The sequence below is a fragment of the Egretta garzetta genome, unplaced genomic scaffold (genome assembly GCF_000687185.1).
Source record: "Egretta garzetta isolate BGI_Z169 unplaced genomic scaffold, ASM68718v1 scaffold193, whole genome shotgun sequence".
Lineage (NCBI taxonomy): Eukaryota > Metazoa > Chordata > Aves > Pelecaniformes > Ardeidae > Egretta > Egretta garzetta.
Genome location: NW_009259117.1, coordinates 330,153 through 356,132, shown reverse-complemented (window position 1 = coordinate 356,132; position 25,980 = coordinate 330,153). Strand labels below are relative to the sequence as shown.

Below are 25,980 nucleotides of genomic sequence, written 5' to 3'. Positions count from 1 at the left end.
GGCTCCGCCAGCCTGCAGAGGTTGCTGTGGTTGGCCCAGTGGTGGGAGGCGGTGGGATTTTAGTGGCTTCTGGCCACTGGATGTGGCCCAAGGAGGAGGCTAAAGGGAGAACGCCGAGAAGTCATAGGATGAGGTGGAAAGAAAGGCAACGTGGGGAGAACAGGCAGGCAGCACGGGGGCTGAGACGGGGGATAAGGCTGGGGATGGACCGTGCAGAGGGGCTAAGGGAAATCTTTCTGTCCTCCCCTTTGGAGAGTTTCAGGCTGCAGTTGCCTTTTCCCAAGCACAAACTGCTGCCTCTGCTCTTTTACAACAAAGGATGGATCTCAGGAGGGTCTGGTTTTGGGACTGGTTTAACAGGACAGACTTTTCTTGGGGATAAGCTGTGCAAGGAGAGATTTCTGGCAGCTCAACGGAGGGATTAGGAGGTATCAGATTTAAAAGTAGCACTGGGTTCCTGGACATTCATTAGCAATATTACAATAGCAGCTCAAAATAGCCAAACTTTTTCAAAAGAAGCCTAGCTGGGCCCTACTTGCTCACAAAACACATGGAGGAAGGTGGTATAAAATAGTGCAGCTTATCACGTATTTCACACTAAAGTAAGCCTTTAGCTCCTAAGTTGCAGAGAATATTTTTAACATGTTGACAGAGTGCAATTGATGCAGCAGCATCTATCTGGGCTTGCAGATCAATAGCTGTGAGGAACAGAGAGTGCAGCTCTTCACCTCAGAGAGGTGTTAGCAGAGATGTCAGAGGATGCTAATTGAACTGGCAGTGTTCTCCTCCCCACCTCTTCCACCGGACAATCCGAGATGTGCTTAAATTTACTCTGAGCATCATCTCCTGTATCGCAAACAGATCGCAATGCCAGTATCTCTCCTATCTGAGGCAAACCTCTGCTCCCACCAAAGTGAGAAGGAGCCTGGTCCAGGGCATCTAGGAGAGCTGTCATAGTGTTCAAGCCTCACCGAGGAGAAATGAAAGCAAGAGCCTGCTGGGGCTGGAACATTGGCACAAGATGTTGACAGTGGGGTCTCACACTGGTGTCCTGCTTAGACAGCATTTATTTTATAGGTAGAGCATGGAAGAACACCAACCTCTTTGCCCCCCAGTCTGACACCCTAATTCCTGTTCAATCCCTTATTAGTTATCATTTACAGTGATTTTTATTTATTTTTTTTTTTTACCTTTTGGGAAAAACGATCCCTTTGGGATCGTTCCTTCTTTTGGAGAAATGATGGCAAAGCCACAGAAGGTGGTGATGGGGTTTCTGGAGTTCTCCGAGCTAAGTACTCCTCTCCCTGGAGCCATGTCACTTTATTACCACTTGAAGAAATTGGTCCTGTGTTTAAAGTTCATCTGCTTGGGAACCTGTTGTGGTATCTTGGATCAGGCTGCTGCATGAGACATGTGCATGCTGCTAGTATGAGTCCTGCTGGTCTTAAAACAAGGAGTGGCTGTCCAGAAAACCACCCTGCATCCTTCGATAGAGTCACTATTGTAGGTTTTATTCTTTTTTAGTGGCCATATTATAAAAAGAATATATAGCATCACCATGGTAATTAAAATAATTGTTTAATGGAATTGTTGGTTTAAGGCTCTTGTCCTACTTGTTGCCTCTCTCCACTTGGCAAATGGCAAGACGAGTAATTATCCGTACCTTGCCTGGCTGAAACGTATTCACGGGATCTTTTATAGCTGAGGGAACTGAGGAGTTTGCTCAGTACGGTGCTTCGCATGAAACGCTTTGCCTCACGGGCCAGATTTAGGGTCTCTAAGTAAGTGCCTCAAGAGTTGTGCTCACTTTCACATGAATAAAAGTTTGATTCTTGTCCAACTTCAGAGAGAAGGAGAAAAAAAAAAAATCACTTCTAAGAAAAGCTTTCTCCTAGTGCACTCTGAAACCTTCCCGGTGTGCATGGCACTCTGTCCTGCACAGAATAGCCAGACTGGTTCCTGGCTTCACAAAAACCAAAGAAACGTACTCTGTCCCAAGCATCTTATAAAATTAGGGCCCAAGTTTTTGAATCTCACCCACTCCAGTAATCCTGTTGCCTTCTGAGGTTCTACCACATGAGCAAGATAAGTGAATTCATGCTCTAATTTTAGATTTAATGCAATTTGCTGAGAAGACTGCAAATGGAAAAGGATTACTATGGGGAGTGGGAGTAAACTGATGATAATAATGTTACTGAAAATTGGACATAGAAGGCAAACAATCTGTATGCTTGCCCTCTCATCAGGGATTAATAACCACAACCTTGGAAGGCTCCAAAGGATTTAACTCTGCCTGAAAGCAAGACGACTTGCTGGCTGCAGACAGGAGAAGTGGGTGGCTCGTGCCAATATCCCCCCCCAGACCATAAAGGGTTAAATTGCCATATGCGTCTACTAAGTATGCGTGTGAAAATTTCAAAAGCTTTGAGTTAGCCATCTGGCTCCTTCTCCTACTGGGTGTTTAGGGATGAAAAGGGAAACTGGAAAGGTAAATAGTGTATTGCTTGATGTGTTGATTTTCAGCTGAGATTTCTCTCTTCAGTGCCTAGTCATATTTGTCCATCTAAATGAGTGGGATTGACTGTGTCTTCCCAAGGGGGGGGGGGGGGGGAAATCAGCATGTAAGCGCTGGGAGAGCTGTGCAAAGCAACACACTGCCTAATCTAACAGCTGAGGCAAATTTATTCTGGGCTGCGTCCAGAAAAACGACTTAAGCCTTTCAGTGTCTGACTCGTGTGCTGATGCCCAGGCGGTTTCTCGCACCGGGGCTCGGCGTAGACCACGCAGGCAGGGTCAGCTGCCTCAGGCTGACATTCCAAAGAAGAGCCCAAGATGCAGGGCAAGAATCGTGATGACCAGAGAGGGTCAGGCATCAGTTTGGACAGAGAAGTGAATGCTTTCCTAGCTTTAAATATGTATGCCAAGGCAGCTTTTTCTTTTCTCTCCCATTTGTCACCTAGGCCAATGCCTGTCTCATTTGGGAGGCCAGGCCTGGACACATCCCAGATGTACCCTCACAGCCCACTGCGCTGGAAGGTCTCCAACTTGGCCAGCGATGAACACCAATGCCATTTTTTACCCTGTGATTTGTGTGTGTCCCCTCACATTGAGCATGTCTCTTAGTCCACCTGTAGCAGACCAAGGCTCAAATCTCCTGAAGTCTATCTTGGGCTATGAACAGAGGAAAAAGCTGGTCTGAGGTGTGCCCCAAACATGTACCTCCAGCCCTGCTGTACGCTCTTCTGCACCCTGAACCCCCAGGTCAGGCCCCTCCACAGCACCATGTTTACATCTCCACTTGCCACAACCTTTGGCAGTTCAGGCAGTAGCTTGCCCTGTGTGTCCTGATGCCTGGAACTCCTCCTCCTTTGTAAAAGTAGCTAAACAACTCTTTCATGTCTAGCTTAAAAATAAGCTGTGCCTTGAAGTCATCTATTTATGCCTTTTTGGTTGTAGTTTTATTGAAAAAGCTGGTATTAACATATTTATATTTTTATTCAACAACAGTTAGCTAATTTGTGCAACACAAAGAATGCAGCCATGAACAACAGCTTTCAAAACAATCAGATTTACCAACTTTACCATCACTTACTCTACACCACTGAAAGCTCAAACTAAAAAGAGAAAGAAAGTTGGAAACGTTCACAATGACGATGTTAACTTTCCATACATTCAAGAAACCGATCTGTAGTAGTGCTGTCAAAGACAGGAATGGAATACTGGTCTTTGAACGGTTTCTGTTTATTTCCTCTATAATCACTTCATGGTATTTTGGTTGGGTATTTCATTAGTTTTATAAAGCTCCAAAGATATATTTCTTTATTTAACACGTTCTTTTTGGTACCCAAAGCTGTAACAGAGTAAGGTACTTCAAATTAAAAACAAAAAATTGTTGTATTAAGATCTGCTTTATAATAACTTATCTATAGAATCTTACTTGAGAATGTTAAAAGCTAAATATATGTTTTACAGTACTTTAGCTGCAAATGCCAATATGAGCTGATAGCATATTTTTTTTTTTTTTTTTTTTTGAGCTGCAAAGGTTAATGGAGGAGGCCAAAAGTCAAAGAAATTGTATGACACCCTTGAAGAAGTAGTTTGGCATTAACATGTTTTCTATACAATTTACCACATTCTTAAACCTTTTTACAAGAAAAAAAAAAGCAATTTTGTTGAATTTCATTAGAATAAATATGTACATATACTGTCCATGCCTGCTACAGCATCCAGTATTTTATAAACAAACATTCCTCATTCCCTTTAAAATTAACCTACACATTTCATACCACGTGTGTTTAGTGTGGCTGGAGGCTGATGCACATGCATTTGTGCTTCTACACACAAAATACACAGCGTTGATCCAGAAAACGTGAAACAGGGAGTTCATGTGTTGCGTTAAGATGTCATGTAAAAGCTGTAGACTTTGTTTTGTTAGTTCTTGTAAGCAGATTTTCACCCACTCTTTCCCCAAACCAAAATATAAAAGCATGCAGATCCTTTTCATCCATACATTCTCCACTTACCAATAAACCAGTGCATAATGGCTTAAAGACCTTTTTTTTCTCAGGACTTTTAATATGGGCAGATCAACAGGGCATCCAAGTTGTGCTCTTTTATTCATGGTTTGAAGAGCAATCCTTTGGGATATTAATTTTCCTGCCCGAGCTATTTAGCTATATGTGGCAGGACTTTATTTTCCTGGATTGAGAGGACTCCCTGCCTGCTGCACCATTCCCATATAATTCCTGCATGTGCTACACCGATTGTGTGTACTTTCATTTTCCATTTACATCACTATTCACTTGAAAACCGAGCTAGATCTCAAGATATTTATGTGGAAGAAGCTTTTGTTTGGAGTTTTTGATTTTTAGTATTCCACCAGGAATAATTTTGTTGCCCAGCAGTGGGCTCATTTTAAAACACAAAAATTCTCTGAGCAGTGCTACGTCTCCCAGAACCGTTCCTTTACAGTCACAGATACCATGGCATCGCCTGTATTCCCCAAAGGCCACGATTAAAATAACCATGCTGCAATAAACAAACGAGGGACTTTTGTTCCCACTGAAGCCCAGCATTGCCTTCAAGTCCAGCACTTGAAGCCAAGGGTCCCAGAACTCCAACGCCCAGCCGGTAGGAGGGGTTTGTGTGCTAACTGCCAGGCTGTGTCTGACCAGCCAGGCCCTCTGGAGTGGCAATACCAAGTTTTTTAATAGTCCTCCACGTGATGAAGATACTAGTTATTGTTTTAAGCAGAGCAAAGAGAGCTGTGGAGAATGGACTTCTCAAAATAAGCTGGCTGAGTAACTATACCAGGCTGTCACTTGCTCGGGAAGCTGAAGCACAAAGTTAGTCATGTGAATGGACAGATAAATAAGAGGGTGTTGTAAAGAAGGGAATGGGATGGGTGAGACAGGGCAGCTTTTCACCTGCAGGGATTCTGCTTCCAGTTACAACTGTCACGAGGCCCCTCCACCGTGCCATGTGCTCTAGCGGGATGGGGCTACTCATTCACTCAAACTTAGCTGAAAGACGGGAAGACGTTACTGAAAAAAAAAAAATAATCAAGAGATTGAGGCAAAAAGCTCTAACAATGTGGTAAATGCTGTGGACTGCAAAAGCAGGCAGTGCACCAGAACAGCATGGTCCTGGGAACCACTGAGACCCTCCAAAGGACTGACGGGAGGTGAGGAGTCTCAGCCCTCCTCAGGGACGCTCCCAAAGTGAATAAATACCCCTGTTTGCTTAAAGGAACCAATACAGACCACAGTACTGGATTTGCAGTCGTGCCTTTTACTCATACAGTTGCAGTGATGGAAAATAGTTGGCTTGCCACCAATAATGATACAGGCTGAGGGATGAAAGGATGCAACCTACAAATCCCACCACAGAAGCCACAATTTTTGTGAAGATCACATCCTTCTACAACTCTCAAGAGGCTGGTTTGTAAATATAGAGGGATATTGATAAATCTAGTGCATTTCTGAGTTCACTTTATCCTGAAATATGTACAGATTGTTTGTCGCTGCTATAGCAATGATGTTCTCAGTTGGGTGCCACGCTGTGTGCAAGATCTTCTTAGTAAAGTCCAAACTGTCAACACTGATGTCATCTTTCCTCCGTTTGCCTCCGACGCAGACTCTCCGGGGCTTAAGAATAGCTCGTGGTTTACTGCTCTCTCGGGACGCCTCCAAGGTAACATCCCGCTTGGTATTTCGGTCAAACATTCGGAAAAAGTTGTTATATGCACCTGTCATTATCACACTGGAGAGAGAAAGAGAGAGAGAGAGAGAGAGAGAAAACAAAGACAAAATTAAACAGCAGCTTGTGGGATGTCTATGAACATGACTGGACCAGGACACTTCAGCTTTAACTTTAGGATTAGACATCCTCTGGTTTCAGCTGGGAAAGAATACAAAACAGGGTTTCTCCCAGTACTCCCCAGAGTGAATAGTTTTCTTCTATCAGTGTCTTCCCCTTTCTCATTAGAGTAGTCAATGAAAATTGGTTACCCCAAAGCTTGTGTCCTGAAGCATGCACAAATGTCAGGACCCTGGCATCGTGACACTGACTTCACAAGACAATAAAAGTAGTATGTTTTAGTAAGTTATTTTTAATTACCCTCCAGCTTTTCATGAGCGTTTAAGGATCATGTACTTCAGGTTTTTTTCTTTCTTTCTCCAGAGCCTTACCTTTTCTGACAGCTGAGATTTACCATGATGCTAGAAACAGTCTTTAAAAAAGAATTTCCAAGTATTTCAAACCTTTTGATACAATAGTAAGATTTAGTACATAATTACATATTTTAATGAGTATTTTGAAGAAAGGCATTTTGAAAGGTTCTGAAAAATCAGATTGAGTTTGCACAATTCTTCCCAGAATAGACCTTTTTCCCTTCTAAAGCCATAGACCTTGCAAGTCTAGGCACCATTAAAATTTGCATCTACAATGCTTCTTAAAAATAAAGACATTGATAAACAGGATTCTGTCATCTCTTCTATGAAGTTTGAATGAAGGTTCAAGTCAAGACATATTTCTGTGTCTGGGAGAAAGGGACAGAAAACATACCTCAATCTGTATAAAAATTACCCCATTAATCAGCTTGTAGTTTGAAATAATGGATTGCCAGTTGCTTCATTCCCCCAGTCCCTAGGGGAGGATATTTTGTCACTAACTTTAATGAATTCAGGATTTCATCCATGGCCCTCAGGTTATTGGATTAGCATAATCACAGATTTCAGAGCCTTGCTCGAAAGCTCATCCCCTGTGAACTTTTTCCACATCTAAAGACAGGGCCACGCTCTACTCTCCTGTCTCAGCCCCAGATAGGGAGTTTTTCTCAGTTTCGATTCTGGAAGGGGAATCCACCCCGAATGGCCAAGTCTCCACAGGAAAAACTGTACAGGTCTAAGACTCAGGCAGTCAGGAACGATTTGCCTTCCTAGTACAGCCCAACAGAGCACGCTTCCCGTGCTTTGCACAGAATAAACTAACCTCCATCTCAAATGACAGCTACATTGCTTTGTACAACAGCACTTTGCTGCCGTTTCCTCCTTAGGGGGCATCTGTGCTGAGCAGCATCCGGGCCAGGAGACCACAGTGTATACAACCGTGGCAGAATCAGGCATGAACTATACTCTGTTGTACAGACACTCACTAGCTGATTAGATTAGGTGCTGCTGGATTCAGGAGCTGTCTTACACTATATGGGCAGCCTCCAGCCAGTGCTGCCTTGATCTCATTTGGGGCCATTAGGAGCTACTGTAATACCAATGAATAATATACTGGAAAATGCAGAAATGGGAGCTGCGCAGCTGCCTGCACTTCTGCACTACGGCTGCTGACTGACAGCAGCTCTGCTCGCTTCAGAGCCACGGCAGGGTGACCGGAGCGGGTCAGCCGGATTTGTGCGCTGTGAATCACTAGCAGGACTGCCAGCTCCACCCTGCTTCCATGCTTGCTGATGGCCTGCTGGAGTTGGGTGACAGCTGATTCCACGCTGGCCTTTTTGCAGCTCCTGAAGTGCTGAAGGGAACTGCTGCAAACCAGACAGGCGTAGCCCAGAGACACAGCGTGCTCTGCCCTCAGCCACAGCTCTCCTGCAGCCTTCGCCCTGTCGAGAGCCTGCTCTGCTGAGGTCTGCGGGCAGCGCGCCCCTGGCTGTCCCGCCGCTCTGCTGCTGAGCTCCGGGGCGGGCAACTCGTCCGCACGTAGCTGCAGCCAGCCCTGGCAGGGAGCTGCCCCCAACCTGCCCTGGGGGTGTCTGCAGTGAGGGTTCCCTTACCAGGTTTCCCACCTGCAAAGACCTGGCACAATCCTGCTTAGTGAGGCACAAGTTAGCAATCTCACGAGCTAAAAAAACCATAAAGAGTCAGTGTGACAGCTTGATAAAATGTATCCCACGAGCTGCAGAAAGCCTATTGATCAAGATTAGTGCCCGTTTCAGAAATTGAATCAACAGCAGTAAATCTAATGTTTCACTCCTTCCAAATCACCATGTCTTGTCATTACGGCTCCTGCTGTAATGGTTATTCACAACATGAAAAACTCGAGGTTATTTCATATCTCAGTGCTAACATACACAATTTGTGATGCAAACAACCCAGCACAATACTGTGGCTTTTTTTTGCCCCCCAGGCAAAATTTTTAAAGAGGTTCATAATGCTGGGGGACCCCGTGCCACGGGCTGCAGAGCTGTGGTTCCCAAGGGAACAAGGAGCATCCCTCCAGATGAAGGCAGGAACCATCAGGGGAGCAGTTTTCATGCTGGCAGAGTACCAGTGCACCAAATGCACAAAGAGGTATTTGTCAAGAATCTTATTTTCGGAGGTTTTGCTTGCAGTAAAATGGCCGTTACAGTCCATTTACTTTTTAATTTCTTGAACTCTCGCATATTTTTAAAAGTCTGCCTCCTTCGGTTGGATTTACTGCAGTTATTTTTTTTAACATATGTAGATGACTACTTTTCATGCTGGCCCTGTTTTTCTGCAGTTTAATGGCTCAGTAAAAAATAGCATTATGTAAATGAGAAACTGCCCATTCTCGTTCAAGGTCACAAACACAGACAGATTATAACCTTACCTGCTGCTTAAAATAACAATAAAAGGGAGTGAGAACTAGATGTAAACCTGCAATTTATTCCTGTTCAGGAAAATATAATGTATAATAATGGAATGTATGCCATAAGGAGAATTTTTTTTATATACATATATTAGAATAGAAATTGTAGCTGAGTGTAGGAAGAGTCTGCTCTGTATTTCCAGACTCTTTGCCCTGCACAGCAGTGTTATGACAAGTGCTTGCACAAAACCCTTGCAAGTGAGGCTGCTTCAAGAAACCAAACAGAGCCCCTCACCCAAAGCACCCCACATTAATTCATAAGTGTGTAAGGGAGCACCCAGAAAAGCTCTGCCTAACCACCCTTCATTTTACAAGTTGTGCTACACATGGTCAGAGGTACTGTTGCCTCAGCCACGCAGGGGTATTTAGGATGCAGAACACACTCCAGTGCACCCTGAGGAGCAGCACACCGATAGCTCAGGCTGGAGCAAAGCTGCTGAGAGATGGTACCCAGCTCAAACCACCATGGCTACAGGCAGCATGATTTACTCATGTGCGGCCACCCTAGCCAGTGCTCTGGAAGGAGAGGCAGCACCCTGTATCTGCAGGGCCCCAAATGCACTCGCACAGCTCCACGCTAACCCCCCTGCACTGCCCCACGAGGGGAACGCATTTTCCTCGCCGCATGGTGCTGCTCTGCGGAGCACACGGAGTACTCTGCTCCCTCTTTTAGAGCTGCTCCAAGCAAGGTCTGAGGGTTTCTGACAATTCTTCAAATGTGTGTGTTTTGAGCGTCAACACAAAATGCTACTAATTTGCGCAGCCTGCACGGACACCTGGGCATTCTTGCTTATTAATGGCACAATCTGAGGCACCTCACTGCCAAACTTCAGTCCTCATGTGGGGTCGCTATGGCCCAAAGTCTTACCCCCTTTTTTTTTTTTTTCTTTACAAGTAGGACAAAAGTATTCTTACAGAAGGTAAAAGGGGAAGGAGAAACCTCCAGTGCAGTCCAATCCTACTTTTATTATATTGACTTTTCTTCTTACTTCCCTCCCTAGTTGCCATTCTGTTCTTTTTCTCTTTCTTCCCCTACAATCTTGACTCTGGATTTTACCACACTTTCCAGTTCGGTTTCCTTTCCCTCCCCTGTTCCTCCTCCCCTCCTCTTTTTCCATTTCCCTCTACCCTGCTCTACAGTTTTTAAAAAACACTGTATCTGCTTCTGTCTCCTGCCAGCGAAGTGTCCTCCCTAGCTTCATCTTCTGTTCTCTGCCCTGTCATGTCTCTTTTGCTTCGCTCTGTCTTTTCCCCTTCTCTGCTCCCTTTTTTTTTTCTTCTCTCTATGCATTTTACTCTTGGAGGTCTCACTGCTCACCCTTTCTTTGCCATCTTCCACTACCTCCAGTCTTGCTTACTCTCACAGACAACTTGCTCAGCCCTTGAGGACTTTGGGCTTCCATCCTCGCCTTCTCCTTTGGGCTGAACACGACAGCCAGTTGTACCACTGATGTTTAACTTAGGGCCAGAGTTTTAGGGTCTACAGCACCACTCTAACAACTACTGATGGCTTCAGTATCTTTAAGCATCTCAGTACCTTTAAACATCTGGCTCTCAATATTTTGGTTTTGGTAATGACTCTTTGGTAAACGAAATGCTTCAGTATGTGGCTTCCACCAAAGCCTGCCTCCAGACTTGTAAATCTCTGCAAAGGAGTGCCTTGAGGCACCCAGCATGAAAAGGGACCATTTCTTTGACCTGACACCATCTCCCCAAGTATATTTTGAGCCCCTAAATTTGCCAGATGTCACCAGCATGTGTACCAGTGCAGAACAGCACAACTGCAGTCTCCTGGGACTGACAAGCAAGGTCCACCAGATCCAGTTTCATGACAAGCTGACCTTATGAGAAGAAAGGATTGGTTCCAGGAAAACTCTTCAAAAACATTTTTCATGGGAATGAAAAATGAGATTTATTATGACAAAGGGAAAGGAGGAAGGAAGCACTGCTGGAAACAGCGGGGGCCTGTTGGCATACTGGGGAATATTCCTTCATTCTGCACTGTGTGAAGCCACTGACTCCCCATCACGAAGAAGGAACTTCTTTAAACCTCCTGGGGAGTATGCTGATGGGAGAGCTTGACACCGGGTTCAGGGCTGTGGCACTCCGGTACAGCTGGCTGGGATAAGACTAGGAATAAGAACAGGGGATCCTCATGTCCTTCCAAGCTGATATTTGACATGCCGAGCCTTGAGAACAAAATGATGTCTTCGAGCTCTCCAGCATGGACCGTGCTGCCAGACCGGGAATAGACTGTTAACATCTCATCCACTGGGACCTGCCAATTCCACCTGATTAGAGTGAAGGCTGACGGATATTCAGTTGGATGAATGACAGTTCAGTAGGAAAGGACTGACTGAACAGTTGTATGTGACTTCACTCATCTGCTTACAGCACATCACTTATCATGATGGTACTCAGAAGTCTCCCTGGAAGGGTTCCCATACACCCATTCATTTGAAATCTTAAAAAAAAGAACAGTAATTAAGGTATTCACTTACTACCATGTAGAATTACTACACTATTTTTTTCTTTTACTGGCTTCCCCTGTAACTCACAAACAGCTCCATAAGCACTAATTTTGGAGGTTAAACTGAAGTAACAAAATAAATTTGGTTGGCAGTGAGAAAAAAAACAATGTCTTGCGGGTCATTATTAAAAGATCTGACTTTGGAAGTAAATGGAAGAACTAAATTAAATTGGTGTATAAATAGGACTCACATATTCTACATAGTCATGTAATGATGTATATACAATAAAGATGGCATGATTTTAGTGTAATATACTCAACTGCAGATAATATGTGCTCATCTGGTTGAATTAGTCTAAGACCCCTGCTTGACTCCCTCCCCTGACCACTGTTGCTGCCAAAGTACATAGTGATTAATGTGCCCTTCAGCAAATGAGATCGGCTCTGTCTGATCATATTAGTTCCTGCTCATTGGAGTAACTAAGCATCAATCACGTTCTAATCAGAGCTCACGTACATTGATTTTTTTTTGTAAACAGCCTCACCATCAGGTTCTATCATAGCCTAGATTAACTCCTTAGTAATGACAAAAAATAATAAAAAATATTTTCATGTAAATTATAAATATGCTTTCATTTTTAACTGAACAATCCTGTCATTTTAAATTGTCATTGTAGCTTTAAAGTCTGCAAAAGGTAAAAGTAACATGTTTAGAACTGCAGTTGTTACTGTTATGTGTATGTATTAATAATACAAATACCATATTGCAGCATCTCTTACGAATACCCTTGTTAATAGGCATTGCTTACCTTTAGCAGTAGTCCTTTAAAAAAAAAAATACATACTAAAAGGACCAAATTAAGTGACCTTACTATTCAAATGAACTGTTCTTTAAGAGTTACTGGTACCCAAATATAATTTAAATTATGATCCACCCAAAAAAAAAGAAAATCCTTGTAGCATGTAGCAAAACAATGTAATACTTGTCATACACAGAAGCAAGAAGCTCAGAAGAGTGCAAGTTCATCAGAAAATGAACATCAGTGCTGATACATTTGACTCTTAAAAAGAAACAACTAGATTAAAGAGAACCCTTATCTTTTGTCAAATGTTGCCAGCTACTCTACTCAAGTTTCTTACAATCCAGAGCAGCATATTGTGTTTAGTGACAGATTTGGTAATTGTGCACGACTAACAACGCCCCAGTGTCTGGGCAGTACCATAAATGAAGCCCCCACAATCTCCTGTTCCCACTTAATAATTACTCACAGCATTGCTCTTTCTGATCTGTCAAGTAGGAACAAAAATATTACACTTGCTTTAAATCCTGACATGGAATAATATTTCTACTATTACCAAGCAACTATCCAGAGAGTGGTCTTACCGCACTAATGAGGATGGCAGCATTTCATTCAACTACAGGAGAAAGACTGTGGGCCTGGGAACATGTGGCTGCCCATCCTGTACAACGCACTGGGAATTGCCATCAAGGATAAGCAAAATGGTTTAAAAGGACTTGAAAAGCCCTGAATCTTTGTCAAAGTTTCACAGTATCTAAATGATTTGATTGCTCTGTACTTTTGTGCCATATTTAGGCAGGGATCAGCACCGTCTGTATTTCCCAGGAAGGCTTTATTTTGGTATTTCCAGTAGGACCAAACTCAAGCAGTAACCAGTCTACTGAGACAACCCTCTGCTAAACCATCCATTCGTGCGTGGGTTTGGGAGGTTCAGAGAGAAGCTCCAAAACCTGGGTCTTCCCCTATAACTTCTGTGGGTCATTCCCACTTTCTCACCCTATCAAAGCCATTTCCACAACAGTTGCTGCCCAAGTTGCAGTCATAGCTCTCTGGGAAGGATTTTGCCCAGTGTGGTCCGCCTATGTCATTTTAAATGGTAAGTAGTTTGTATCACAGAGGATACTGAATGCTGAGTTAATCGTTGTCAGAAAACACATTACCATGGCATGCAGACAACAGAGATAATGGAATTATATTGTTGCATTTGCATAATACACAATATGAGGTAAAAGTTTTATTTCTTAGTAAATACAGAATCTCTTCATTGAGCAGGTACAGGAACTGAGCAAAGGCAAGTAGTCCAAAGAGAAGATGCCCCTTGCACAGTGTACAGCATTACACCTTACCTGCATTACACTTTACCTGTGGAACACAGGACTAGAGGAGACCTTGTTCTGCACTTCCAAGTTCAGACACTTGTGGTTTCAACTAATGTCTCAATATAACTGCTTTCACAAATTTCCTGAGCAGGATGATCAGAACAGTTGGGCTTCTTACATCTCCACTACTCAGGATGGGAAGACTGCTCCACACTGTCACTGTCTGAATAGGTATGAACCACCTCTAATCTCCAGGCTACAATTACCTGTTGTCACTCAATACCTATTTGCTGTTGTGTCATTATCATTCACATTTATCTTAGCTAGATCCTCTTCCTATGTATACCTCCTTGATATACTTACTAGAAGCAAGTATAATCTTGGTTTCTCGTTTCAATTTTGCTAGGCTGATCAAAACCAAACTCCTGCCCTCTCCTCTCTTTAGAGCAGCTGTCCATTTGCTCCATTAGTTCATCCGCCTTGGAGATGAGGGACAAGAAATGAGTAACTGCAGTCCAAAGGTCTTTGAATAAGACCCAAACATGATATCACCACTACTCCTTTCTCTGCTGGATATCCCAGATTTGTCCATTCAAGGATGATATTTGCCTTTTTCACAGCTGCCCCACACGCTGTTTCATAGTCTTTGCTCAGTCCAGGGAGGCAGGTCTGCGTCAAATACAATGAGATGGACCGTTTTTCCCAAACGAGAGGCTAAGTTTGCTGAAGGCACAGTTCCAGGCTCTCAGCGAGTGCCAAACTTTTGCCTCTTGGCTCTTAGCTCTGCTGAGCCAGAAGTCACTGTGTGCCATTCAAAACTGGCTCCTGTGCTCCCTTTCGCATGCATTTCGTAGGCTGCTAATCCCTTCCACAGTCACCTAGTGTATGAATGTCCCTGTGAGTTGTTTCCAACTGATAAGGTGAAGGCTTGTGTTTTAACTAAAATCCTCACCTTGCATTATACTCTTGGATTTCATCCCTTTATTATCCCGGTCCTCTCGGCTGCTCGGTTCTTCCTGTACAACATTCCTACTCCCTGAAGTACTGCCGCCATTTGCTAACATCATGGCATTAGCACATTTCATCCTTGCTCGTGCTTTGACTTGTGCCAGTATTTCTTATGAAAATATTCAACAAGATATTACGTCCAAGATAAAAAACAGGACCACTTCTTCAGTGCACAGGGAAAGGGACTGCTCTGATGGGGGTAGGTACCCGAAGAAACTGTCATTTATGCCACTGGGAAGGTGGCAGCAGTTTGTGGAGAATCAGTGGGTACCTGTGACTGCCTGTCCTGGTTTTATCTGGGATAGAGTTAATTTTCTTCCTAGTAGCTGCTTTACTGCTGTGTTTTGGATTTAGGATGAGAAGAATGTTGATAACACCCTGATGGTTTAGTTGTTGCTGAGCAGTGCTTACGCCAGTCAAGGACTTTTCAGCTTCCCCTGCTCTGCCGGATGCACAAGAAGCTGGGAGGGGGCACAGCCAGGACAGCTGACCCCAACTGGCCCAAGGGATATCCCACACCATATGACGTCATGGTGAGTATATAAATTGGGGGAAGAAGGAGGAAGGGGGGGATGTTCGGAGTGATGGCATTTGTCTTCCCAAGTCACCGTTACGTGTGATGGAGCCCTGCTTTCCTGGGGATGGCTGAGCACCTGCCTGCCCACGGGAAGTGATGAATTAATTCCTTGTTTTGCTTTGCTTGCACACATGGCTTTTGCTTTACCCATTAAACTGTCTTTATCTCAACTCATGAGTTTCCTCACTTTTACTCTTCTGATTTCTCTCCCCCTATCCACCCGGGCAGGGAGTGAGCAAGCAGCTGGGTGCTGCTGAGTTGCTGGCTGGGGTTAAACCACGACACTGCTTTTCCTCCCTCCTTATTTCCAGTAAATGAACTGGTTTTCTGAGGCAGCTCATGTGTAAATACAGGATCACACAAGCTTCCTTAGTGTGTTGGTGGGGCTGTGCAAGTCGGCAGCATTCTTTTTAGCTTTTGCAGCCTACTTATGATTTTGGTGAAAACGGACAGAATTTGAAGGGTTTTTTCCCCCAAGGTATGAGCCAAGATTAACAAGGCATACATCGTGTCTAATGAGGTCAGCGACACAACTGCACCAATATCCAAACACCTTTTATGAACCTGAACACTGATATGTGAAGATGTAAATTGATATGGAAGATAACCATGTGCAACAGTTCACTTTCTGATTGTTCCCCATCATATGAAGACATGTGGTGGACATAAGGATGGATTACCTACCTGTCTGATCCATTCCATGCACATTCAAACTTGTCAAAGATGCAGTCATTTTCATAGAGAGAACACAACTTGCTCCTAAGGTAATCATGGACCTGTTTCGAAGAAAATAACTGTTGTTATTCTTGAAATGAAACAAAATATAAAACTCCACAACCAGCCCCCCCGCCCCCGCTTTATCTCCCACGTTCACTTTCAAAATGTGCTGCACAGATCAGTAGCTTTGCAGAAGATACTGGGTTTAAACTCTGAAGAAGCTGTCTGTACTTTTCCACAGCCCAATTAACCAGGTGCTACACAATTATTGTTGCGGCAAGGCATGAAGCATACCTCCCTCAGCAGGCTGCAGGCTGCCCCTCTTCAACATATTTGTTTCCTGCTTGGGTGATTTTCTCAGCGCTAGCCTAATTCCCAAAGACATTTCACCAGCTGATACCCTAGACGTGATAATTAATGTGCAAGAAATCTAATTTAAATAGCAACAAAAATGTCATATTCCAAGGTAAGTGGACTCTCACTTGTTGTGGCAGAAAGAACTTCGCTCTATTAGAAGAACCTGTAGTGTCTGGTATTACATATATTTGGGTAAGGTATTTCAGAAGCCAAATACAGTACAAGGTTGCAGTTGCACTGGCTGCAAATTAGAACACTAATTAACCCAAGGATAACTCCTATTTGGCTGAGACTTAAAGACAACATTGTAAATTCTCACTTACATACTTGAAAAGTGGGACTAACCAGCACAAAACCTCTCCTCTGGGCCACACACCTCTGCTGAACAAGGGTTATCATAAAGAGACAGATCTCATGCAAACTGTTTCAGTCCTTTTCTGAATTTGATTAGTTTTCCTTCTGGATGATTGGTTTCATTCCACAAGGAAATAATGAGCTAGAAAATCCCTGCCTAGATGAATTTACTGATGCACTTTCACTCCTGATGTTTTCTTCTAGCTTTTGTAGAAACTGTAAAACACAGATGTGTAGTTGGCCTCTCGGAGCACACGCCCCAGTCCAATAGCTGAGGGACATAATTTAGCTGTGGCCAGAATTACTGGTCCTTGCAAGTCCAGGGAGACTGCTCCTGCTCATGGATGCTCAGCATCCTCCTCTGGCCTTGAGGACATAAACATTTCTTCTAGTAAGACAACTTCTGTTGAGACCATACGAGGGACAATGACCTTTCACTTATATTTTCTCTAAACTACCCCCTTTTCGATAGTCAAATTGTACAGCATCCTAAGAATATTTGTAATATAAGGTTAAGGATTATAAATTTTAGTCATGGATCAATTTTCATTAATAGGTGAGTGACCACTGAGCTGTACATCAACAGATAATGTCTTATACAGCAAATGGTAGATGCAGATAAAACACTTCACAATTAAAAGCATTTACCCTCACGGTGAGTAATAGGTCAGAACGCTTTTAGTACTGATGCAGTTTCTTGCACCCTCTGTAATTAAATCCTTTCATTTTCTCTTTACTTAAAGCCCATTCATGCTAGCAGAGTAATTTGTTACAGAACTGGAATTTTTCCCTTTATCATCTTTATGAGCTCCCAACACTTGGAAGAAGTAGAAAGGTTGGGTAAGGCAGGAGAAGGAAGTAGATTGCTTTCGCCTCACTGACTGGCATTTCTAGGTCTTCCTCTTGTTACCATTTCCAGCAGCCATCTGTCATGACCACTGTCACGTATACACCCTTTGCAAAGTGTGTCCAACTCCACAGCTTGGAGCTGTGCCTTTCTATCAGCTCTGTCAAAAAGCATTTTGAAGTTCCTCGCTCAGATTTCTTACTGATCTCTTCAAGGTCTCAGCTGCTTTTTCTTGACTGACTCTGCCTGCGGACTTGCACTACTGCCTTGAACAACCAGCTTGCTCTTCAAGTGGACCCTTTACCACAGTTGACCACATTCAGACCCTCAGAATGACTATGAAAAACTAACTGGAGGAAACACTTAATTTTTACCTTGTTTGCATGTTCATCTGCCACTACCAACTGAAGGCAAAATCAGATTTGCCTTGTCGGTTACCTACTGTCCTTACCACATATGAGTAGTACTTGAATCCTAACCAAATTGATTCCTAACAAAAGGCATTCTCCTTTACTTCACTGCACTGTTTTAGGTCAGACCTTCATGGAATTATCTAACAATTCTGTGCTCCAGACTAAGACAGCAACATGACTACACAGGGAGCTATTTCCCTGGGACTGAACAGCCACCATCAGAAATTGCACTGCTAGGTGGCGACACATTGCTCCTAATGCCTATGCAACAGATCTTGCCAGAAGTGGACCAAGCTATTTCCAGCTATGAACATGTTCACCTGTGGTTGCTGCTGGTATGGTTCTGCTGGGGTAATTCAGCTGGGTAACATCAAAAGAGTATCCCGATAGGCAGGGCTGCCTTGCGACTTTCCAGCACTGGCCGCTCCACTGTACTGGTCTGTTAATGCTCTCCAGTGCATCATACTCTGCCCTTTTTTCTTTTATGTGAAGCATACACAGGAGAAAATCATGTTGAATCACTGTCAGCAGATAAAGTGTTTCAGCAGGGCTGCTCTATGCAATAGCATTCTTTTAGCCACAGCGCTTATAAGGAACAGAACTTGCGTGAGGAATTTGATTTTTTTTGTGATACTAAAATTGTAACCTGATAATGAAGCAGTACGGTTATAGACTTTGGTCTTTCTTGCAACCGTGTGGGGAAAATCTCCTGTTTTGACCCTCTTCATGAGTCTCTCAGCTAGATAATATCTAAGTAGCTACCATGCAGCGGATGAAATGAGAATTTCAATCTTTTAATTAATATCTTTTAATCTTTTAATGATATACACGTCATCATAATTATGTGGATATGTAACTAAAAATGTTAGGTTTATTTGTTGCCTTCAAATGATCCACCCCAAAAAACTTTCTGAGATATTTCCAAGTTTATAATGAGATTTATGTATGTGTGAGAGAGATACCTCTAAGACAAATTATTTAAAAGAGTAATTTAAACCACTTTTTCTTAAGAACAGAATTCTCTGTTCTCTGCAGTTGAGAAACATGAAAGGTTGCCCAGAGCCGGTGGGACCATGTGATTCCTATGCAGTCCTGGCCTAGTGGCTTCCTAAGGCCCCTGAGTTCCAGATTCTCTTTTAGTCCACTGCAATGCTCAGTAACACATCTGTGTGCTCTTTACAAGGCATTGGATAAGTATTTGAAAATGAAATGCAATCCATAGGTTAAAGTAAGGCAGTGAGGACACTGTTATATTTGCAGGGGTTTTGTTGTTGTGTTTGGGTTTTTTGTTTTTGTTTTTTTAATAAGCTTCTGATTACAGTAACCAGTACTGAAAAATTTACATTATATTCATTTTCCACATCTTAGCATGAAGAAATCATAGAATGTTTTGGGTTGGAAGGCACCCCTAGAGGTCATCTAGTCCAACCCCCCCGCAGGAGCAGGGACACCGCTAACCAGATCAGGCTGCTCAGAGCCCCATCCAACCTGGTCTTGAATGCTTCCAGGGATGGGGCCTCCACCACCTCTCTGGGCAACCCATTCCAGTGTTTCACCACCCTCATTGTAAAGAATTTCTTCCTTACATCCAGTCTAAACCTACCCTATTTTAGTTTAAAACCATTACCCCTTGTCCTGTCACAGCTGGCCCTACTAAAAAGATTTTCCCCATCTTTCCTATAGGCCCCCTTTAGGTACTGGAAGGCCGCAATCAGGTCTCCCTGCAGCCTTCTCTTCTCCAAGCTGAACAAGCCCAACTCCCTCAGCCTGTCCTCATAGGAGAGGTGCTCCAGCCCTCGGATCATTTTAGTAGCCCTCAAATATAACTTTTTAATTGGCCCCACTGTTAGGTGCCAGACTGATTTAAAGGTGGCCAGCTTGTTTCACAGCTACTACACGAGGAAATGAAAGCAGATGTCAAAGTCAAGACAAACAGGTTGGCTTGACCAGCTATTCCCCTCCAGGGACAAGGATGCCTACTCCATTAGCATAAGTATAAAATAATACATTACCTAAGTTGCTAAAATCTAAGATATGTTTCTGTTATATAAAACAGTCTCACCCTTACCCTCCTACTTCATTTTCACAGCATATCAACATTTCTAACACATTTAGCATTACAAGTACTGCCATTCTCAGAGCAAAACCAATTCTGTAGCTTTAAAGGCACACAGGCTCAGACCTCCCAAAGCTAACAAGAGCCACAATGAAGAGTATCCACCAAAATGTAATGGGTGCATTGGAAAACGCTGGGGTCCACTTTGTCTACTAAACACTAGCTAATGAACACCTCTGATGTTATCGATGTCAAATTTTGGTTGTTTTGACAAGTCACACTACCAGACTCTCATTACAAGTTATTTTAAAACCAATCTTAATGATAGTTACTGTGAACTCCTGTACCCCCGCCCCCCTGCCATTACACAGACACAGAAAACCAGGGACTGTTCCAGCAGTGCCGCAGGACTGTCTCTATGTCAGCAGTACGAGCCAGGTGAAGGACATTTTTCCTACTTTGCATACTCTTCTGTATTAACAGCTTAACAGCTTTTTCTCATTGCATTTTCATAACAAGCAGATTCTGTGTCACAGACATATTTTCCTTTTTCAGGGCAGAGTCAAAAAATGTAAGCTCAGCCCTCTATTGCCAAACAGAACAGATGTCAGAGTACAAACTCAGCGCTGGCTGGAGCCACTGGCATTTTGTCTGGATAATATTGCAATGAATTCAGGCAACCAGATAGATATGTCTGTCTGGCATTTGCAAACTGCTGTGTCAGTGGTGATGTTAGTTTAACACCGATCACTTCTAGAACGAGGCACAAGGGAGAAACACATAGATGAAGTTTAAAAAAAAAAAGTTTTGAAATGACAAAGGTGTAAACTTCCAGCACTCCCAGCGGGACCAGAATGCTAAGCAACTCACAAAATCCTTTCCTCAGTTTCTTTTAAATGTTAATAGTGAAATACATCACTTTGGCATCTGTTTTCAAATGAAGAGATTATTTCCCTTGTTAGAAGCATCGTTTCTTTCAAGAGCCCACTCCAGCGTGAGTGTTACCCTGACTCCCCACCGTTACACTTCCTTACTGATGCTGAAATTGCCTTTATGTAACTACAGGGACGCCTCTATAAAGTTTTTAACCACCTTCATTAGCAGCTCTCTTAGCTAGCTGCTTCTCAGACCAAGCAATGAGAAGTTTAGGAAAACATTCAGGTTTTGAACTGAGATGCTTTTATATCATTGCACTTCAAGACGTAGGAGATACCTACCTGGTACGTTTCTACGGGCTTTGTTTCCATGTTCAGATCCCAAACCTTGACAGTGAGGTAATCTCTTGTTAGCATGTATCTACCGCTGTGACTGAATTTGACATCTGACACTGAAGAGATAATTTCTGAAAAAAATGATCTGTTACTGGGGTCTTCCGGTTCTTCATAAACTGTTCAAAGAAAAAGAAGCAAGAGAGAAATTAGATTTCTATGAAAAATGGTCCGTTGTACAATCTGTACTGTGTATTTCTTGTGAAACAATGTAGTTCAATGTACCAATGAACATGATATAGAATTAATTATATGCCCAGCAGCACTTAATTTATTCTTTTATCCTTATATAAAAATAGAAATTGTAAGCTTTAAATATTACACTAATTAACCCCATAGCTATGGGCCCAAAGCATCACTTTGGGAAATCATGTAAATACACCAGTTAGTTGACTACAGCTACCTATAGCAAGGCAGTGGTCATCCTTTCTGGGGTCCCCCATGTCCCGTTTCCTGACATAACCAAAATTCAGGTGTCCTTGTCACATGAAAGGTGCACATGTGGTCTCACAAGAGTCTTGGCATGGGCAGGAAGGGTGGTTACTCAAAGCCTGCCCTGGTTGCCAGAACCAGCTGGCCAGTCTGCAGGCTACTCACTGGTCATGTCTGGTACACGCTGGTTAGCTGATCTGTGTGCTGCACAATCCAACAAGGCAGGGGATCATGAAATGTTGCGTACAGCACCTCCAATACAGAGAAATCTAGCTCTTGTACCTAAGAGGTTGGTCATCCCTGTTCAACTGTATATAATAGTGATACTGGATGACTCAGACTGAATTGCAGGAACTTGAAACAACTGGTATTAGTGAGCTCTACTTCACCTGTTACAAGTCCACTACTCACCAAGGTCTCTTCATCCTTCCCCAAAGAGCCTGCACTAAATCTGTCCCTGCCCACCAGGTGCCTAGAGAAACTCTTTTGCCTTTCTGCAGGTACCTGTGGCCCTGTGATCCAAATGACCTCATATGGTGAATCTGAGTAGAAAGTCAGGCTTTCAGAGTCCTTCAGTTCTCAGCAAAATACGTAGGGTTTTGGCACCTATGTCTAGAATATTCTTTGAAAATTGGCAGTTTGGTAAGTGTCATTTTCAAGTTTCAAAAGCAAGTAAAGAAAACCCATGTGATGAGAGATGAAAACGTGCTGGAAGCAGAATAACTTTTTACTGTCAGTCAAAACAGAGTTTTTTGTGTAGTCCACTGGAACACTTCTCTCTCAACTAATTTATCTATGACTATGATTCAGACTGTTGAAAGCAACAAGGTTACAGTTTCCATCAGGTGAAATAATGTTCTGCTGAAAGTTAAGGGTGAGTACGTAGGCGAAATATGTGGGGTAATGCAAAAAATTATCGGCAATTTTCTTTGGGGGTAGGCAATGGAATGCACCCAGGCGTGCACATGAGAATAAGGTCTATATTTGAACATGTACCACATATCTAAATGGTAATGAACTACTTCAAAAGGGGGAAAAAAACTTTTCTTTTCAGACAGACTGTAAACGAACAACTTTAAATAGCTCTTTCAAAATTTGCCTAGACATTCTGCAAAGCAGGTATTTTGTAATTATCCTGTCAGATTTTCAATAGGAGTCTGACGAGCACAAAGCAATTATCATTTCTCATACCTATTCTCTTTAATCTGTCCAAACTATGCACTTGGCTGGCAGGAATTTCATCCTCCTAATTATGATGTGAAGTTTCTATTAAAACCAGGAAAGAAAAAAAACCCCACTACACTAACTGAACTATACCTTCATCTACAGCTGAGATATATTTTCTTGGCTCTGTGTGTCTCGTCCAACTCCCAATGATTAGAAGAGTAGCAGTATTTGTACCTGGATACTCTGTATTTTGTTAATTAATGAGACTAAACCATTTCATTCCTTATCTGCACTGCTTATTGCTTTTCTATCCATACCACAGTAAGTATTAGAAAGACTTAGATTAATTAACTGCAGAAACTAATGCAGGCATGGAAGCCTCATATCACCACAGAAAGATAGATAGTGGTAGGAATTCTAGTAGCAGCAATTCTTTGCAGATAGTTCCTACAGTCAGCATAACCAAGCCAGGAGAATTGTTACAGGAAATTAAGCAGCAGCTCCCAGTGTTACAGAGAAAGCTTAGCAACTGGCAGCATATGCCTGAGCAAACAGAACAAGGCATTGGCCTCAAGAAATGAAGGTGAGATACAGTGTCCTTGGGTCTTAGCTATTTCTGGTTTAGCATCAACATAAGGTTATGCATACACTGCAAAAAAGCACAGTCTTTGTTCAGTTTGGCTAACAGAAGTTGAGTAATTGGGAACAGGACAACAGTGGTAGCCACGTGGTGTGGACTTCTGCTCAGGCAAGCAATTCAAATTCAACCCTGGCCTCTTCAAGCTGATACGAGAAAACACGGGGCTAGCCCACCATTTGCAAAATCAGGTTTGCCACCTTGCACTGGAAACATATTTTCTCTTCATTACAGTTTAGACTTATCTTTTGGAGACACTCTTATGCCAGGGGGCAATCAGCACCCAAACCACAAGACTTCAAATCTAGCTTACTTTTCTATATCTAAATAAATCTTTTTAGACCAAGGCTTGGAATCAGAACTTTACTGAGTAGATTCAATTACAAATTCTATTATATTCCTCAATTAATTTATTAACTTCTTAATAACTTACTTTTTCCATGAAAAAGGGTATTTAACTTTCACTAATATTGTTCTTGATAACCTTCACAGTGCTAATTATATGAAAGACACAAAGCCACCTGTGTAGTTGCAAACTAATGAACATAGGAATCACAAATGGTCTGGTGTGCTGAACTCCCACATGATAGTGCTCAGACTTAAATATGACCTTGATGACAGGTCTGTGGAATAGAGAAATATCATGAGATTACAGAGGGAAGCTGAGCCAGCCAGTGTTGGAGAGGAGCCTCCAGGGAAGGTGTCATTCCCGTCCCTTACTCCAGTGGCAGATAAATAGGTAAGCTGGGAAGTCTGCTTAGGGAAGTGAAAATGTTCAATCCCTTTCTGCATGGCTTGCTGCTCATGAGTTAAAAACCAGGGTAGCTTTTAACAGAACTAAGTCCAGACTTTGAAGAGAAGGATGGGTTGGGTGAAGGATACTTGCCAGAGCACTGGTTTCCTGAATCCTGATGAAAATCTGCAGCATAAAAATACGCTGCTTCTTTCTCAAAAGGAACTGCCATCTGCTGAAAAACAAACTCTCAGCTCTTGTAAAAAAATTAAATTCTTAATGTTCCTTGAATTTCTCTGATCTAATGTAGACGTGGAAACTCTCCTTAGAATCAGTGGGTAGAAAAGGCATCTCTAAGGTGTGCATTTATTATACAGAAATGTTTGCAGATGTTTAAAGTGGAAAAAGAAAAATAAAGCCAGTCACAGCTAGAGTGGGTGGGAAGGTCCATCCCACCCAGCTTCCCTTCCAGACACCGGCCAAAAGAAAGCAGACACCTTGGGCAGTACCTGCGAAGCATGTGGTGCACAGGCAGTTCCCACCAACACCCTGCGGCTCCCAGCAAGCCAGTGAGTTGCACTCTGGGGTGTCGTAGGTGCTGCCACTAAAACTTCCCCTTTATTTTAATACAGGCCTGATTCCACAAACTTGAAAGGTCTATGTTTTGGACAAGATGCATCCAATAAAGAAAAAAACCAAAACCCAAACTAAACTTTAAGTTCATTTCTAAACAAGAACTAACGGCTGACAAAACTTAGGACTATGCACGTGAAATGTAACCTTCCTTACATATCTTGTTTCTTAGTTTTACATTACTTACCAAAACGCCTGACAGTGTGTATACTGGAGTGTCTCACTCCACTCAACGCACACCATACAAACCACAAGGGCCACCAGGTGTGAGTGCATGCTTTGAAATCCCACCGTAATGGTCTGGAGAGAGCCCTGGCAGCCACCCATACTGCCTTCCTCTTCAGCCTTGTCAGCTACCTTTCACTGCTGTACGATAGTCCAGTTTCCCAAATCGGTAAGTGTGAAAGAGGGAAATCGAACAGCTGGGAACGGAGGAAAGTGATAAATCAAACAGCACAACTGCGCGCACTCCACTGAAAAGCAGTGAGTAGATTGTAACTAAAATATATTTGAGGAGTCAACAAACCATTATCCCAACAACAGCTAAAAATAACTCAGCCTCAGAAAACATAAAACCCCATGTTTCCATAAAAGGTTTTTCTCTTTGTCCCATTTCCAAAGACACACATTTTTGATGGAGTCATTGGCATTATCCAGACTCCAACACCACTGAAAATGGATTTTGTTTGCTGGGCAGAGCTTTAGTCATTGCAGGGTGTAACTTCTGGCATATGTGAACTTTAAAAAATAATAATAACGCTAAAAATGGCTCATATGGTGGGTGCAGTGTCAGAATCCAATGTAGTATACAAAATCCTGTATTCCTCCCAAAATCATCAAGGAGTACACATGATTCTCTATGTTATACCATAGGACCTGGGCTAATGCATGAGCTGAATTTTCAACATTCTTTCCACTTCTCCTTTTCCTCTTACCTTCACTCTTTTGCCTGGATGAAATAAAAACATAAGCACTCACAGCACTGCTACAAGGCAGGTAGTTCCAAAATACAAATAATGTTTTTAAAAACATAAAGAAGAAGGATCTATTTAAAGGGAAAGCAATAACAGTATCT

The 25,980-nt window shown here is 42.8% G+C and overlaps 1 protein-coding gene across 3 annotated transcripts in view; it reads right to left on the bottom strand.

Annotated features, from left to right (window-relative positions):
• Nucleotides 1-5,969: 5,969 nt before the first annotated feature.
• The window catches only part of PPP2R2C (protein phosphatase 2 regulatory subunit Bgamma), a 141,397-nt gene continuing 121,386 nt past the window's right edge, over nucleotides 5,970-25,980 (bottom strand). For all 3 annotated transcript variants that reach the window (XM_009635498.2, XM_035891093.1, XM_009635499.2), the window contains 3 exons: nucleotides 21,253-21,422; nucleotides 15,976-16,067; nucleotides 5,970-6,261 (listed from right to left, as the gene is read on the bottom strand). In XM_009635498.2, coding sequence (XP_009633793.1) covers nucleotides 5,970-6,261; nucleotides 15,976-16,067; nucleotides 21,253-21,422 — 554 coding nt within the window. The remainder of the gene's footprint in view (nucleotides 6,262-15,975; nucleotides 16,068-21,252; nucleotides 21,423-25,980) is intronic.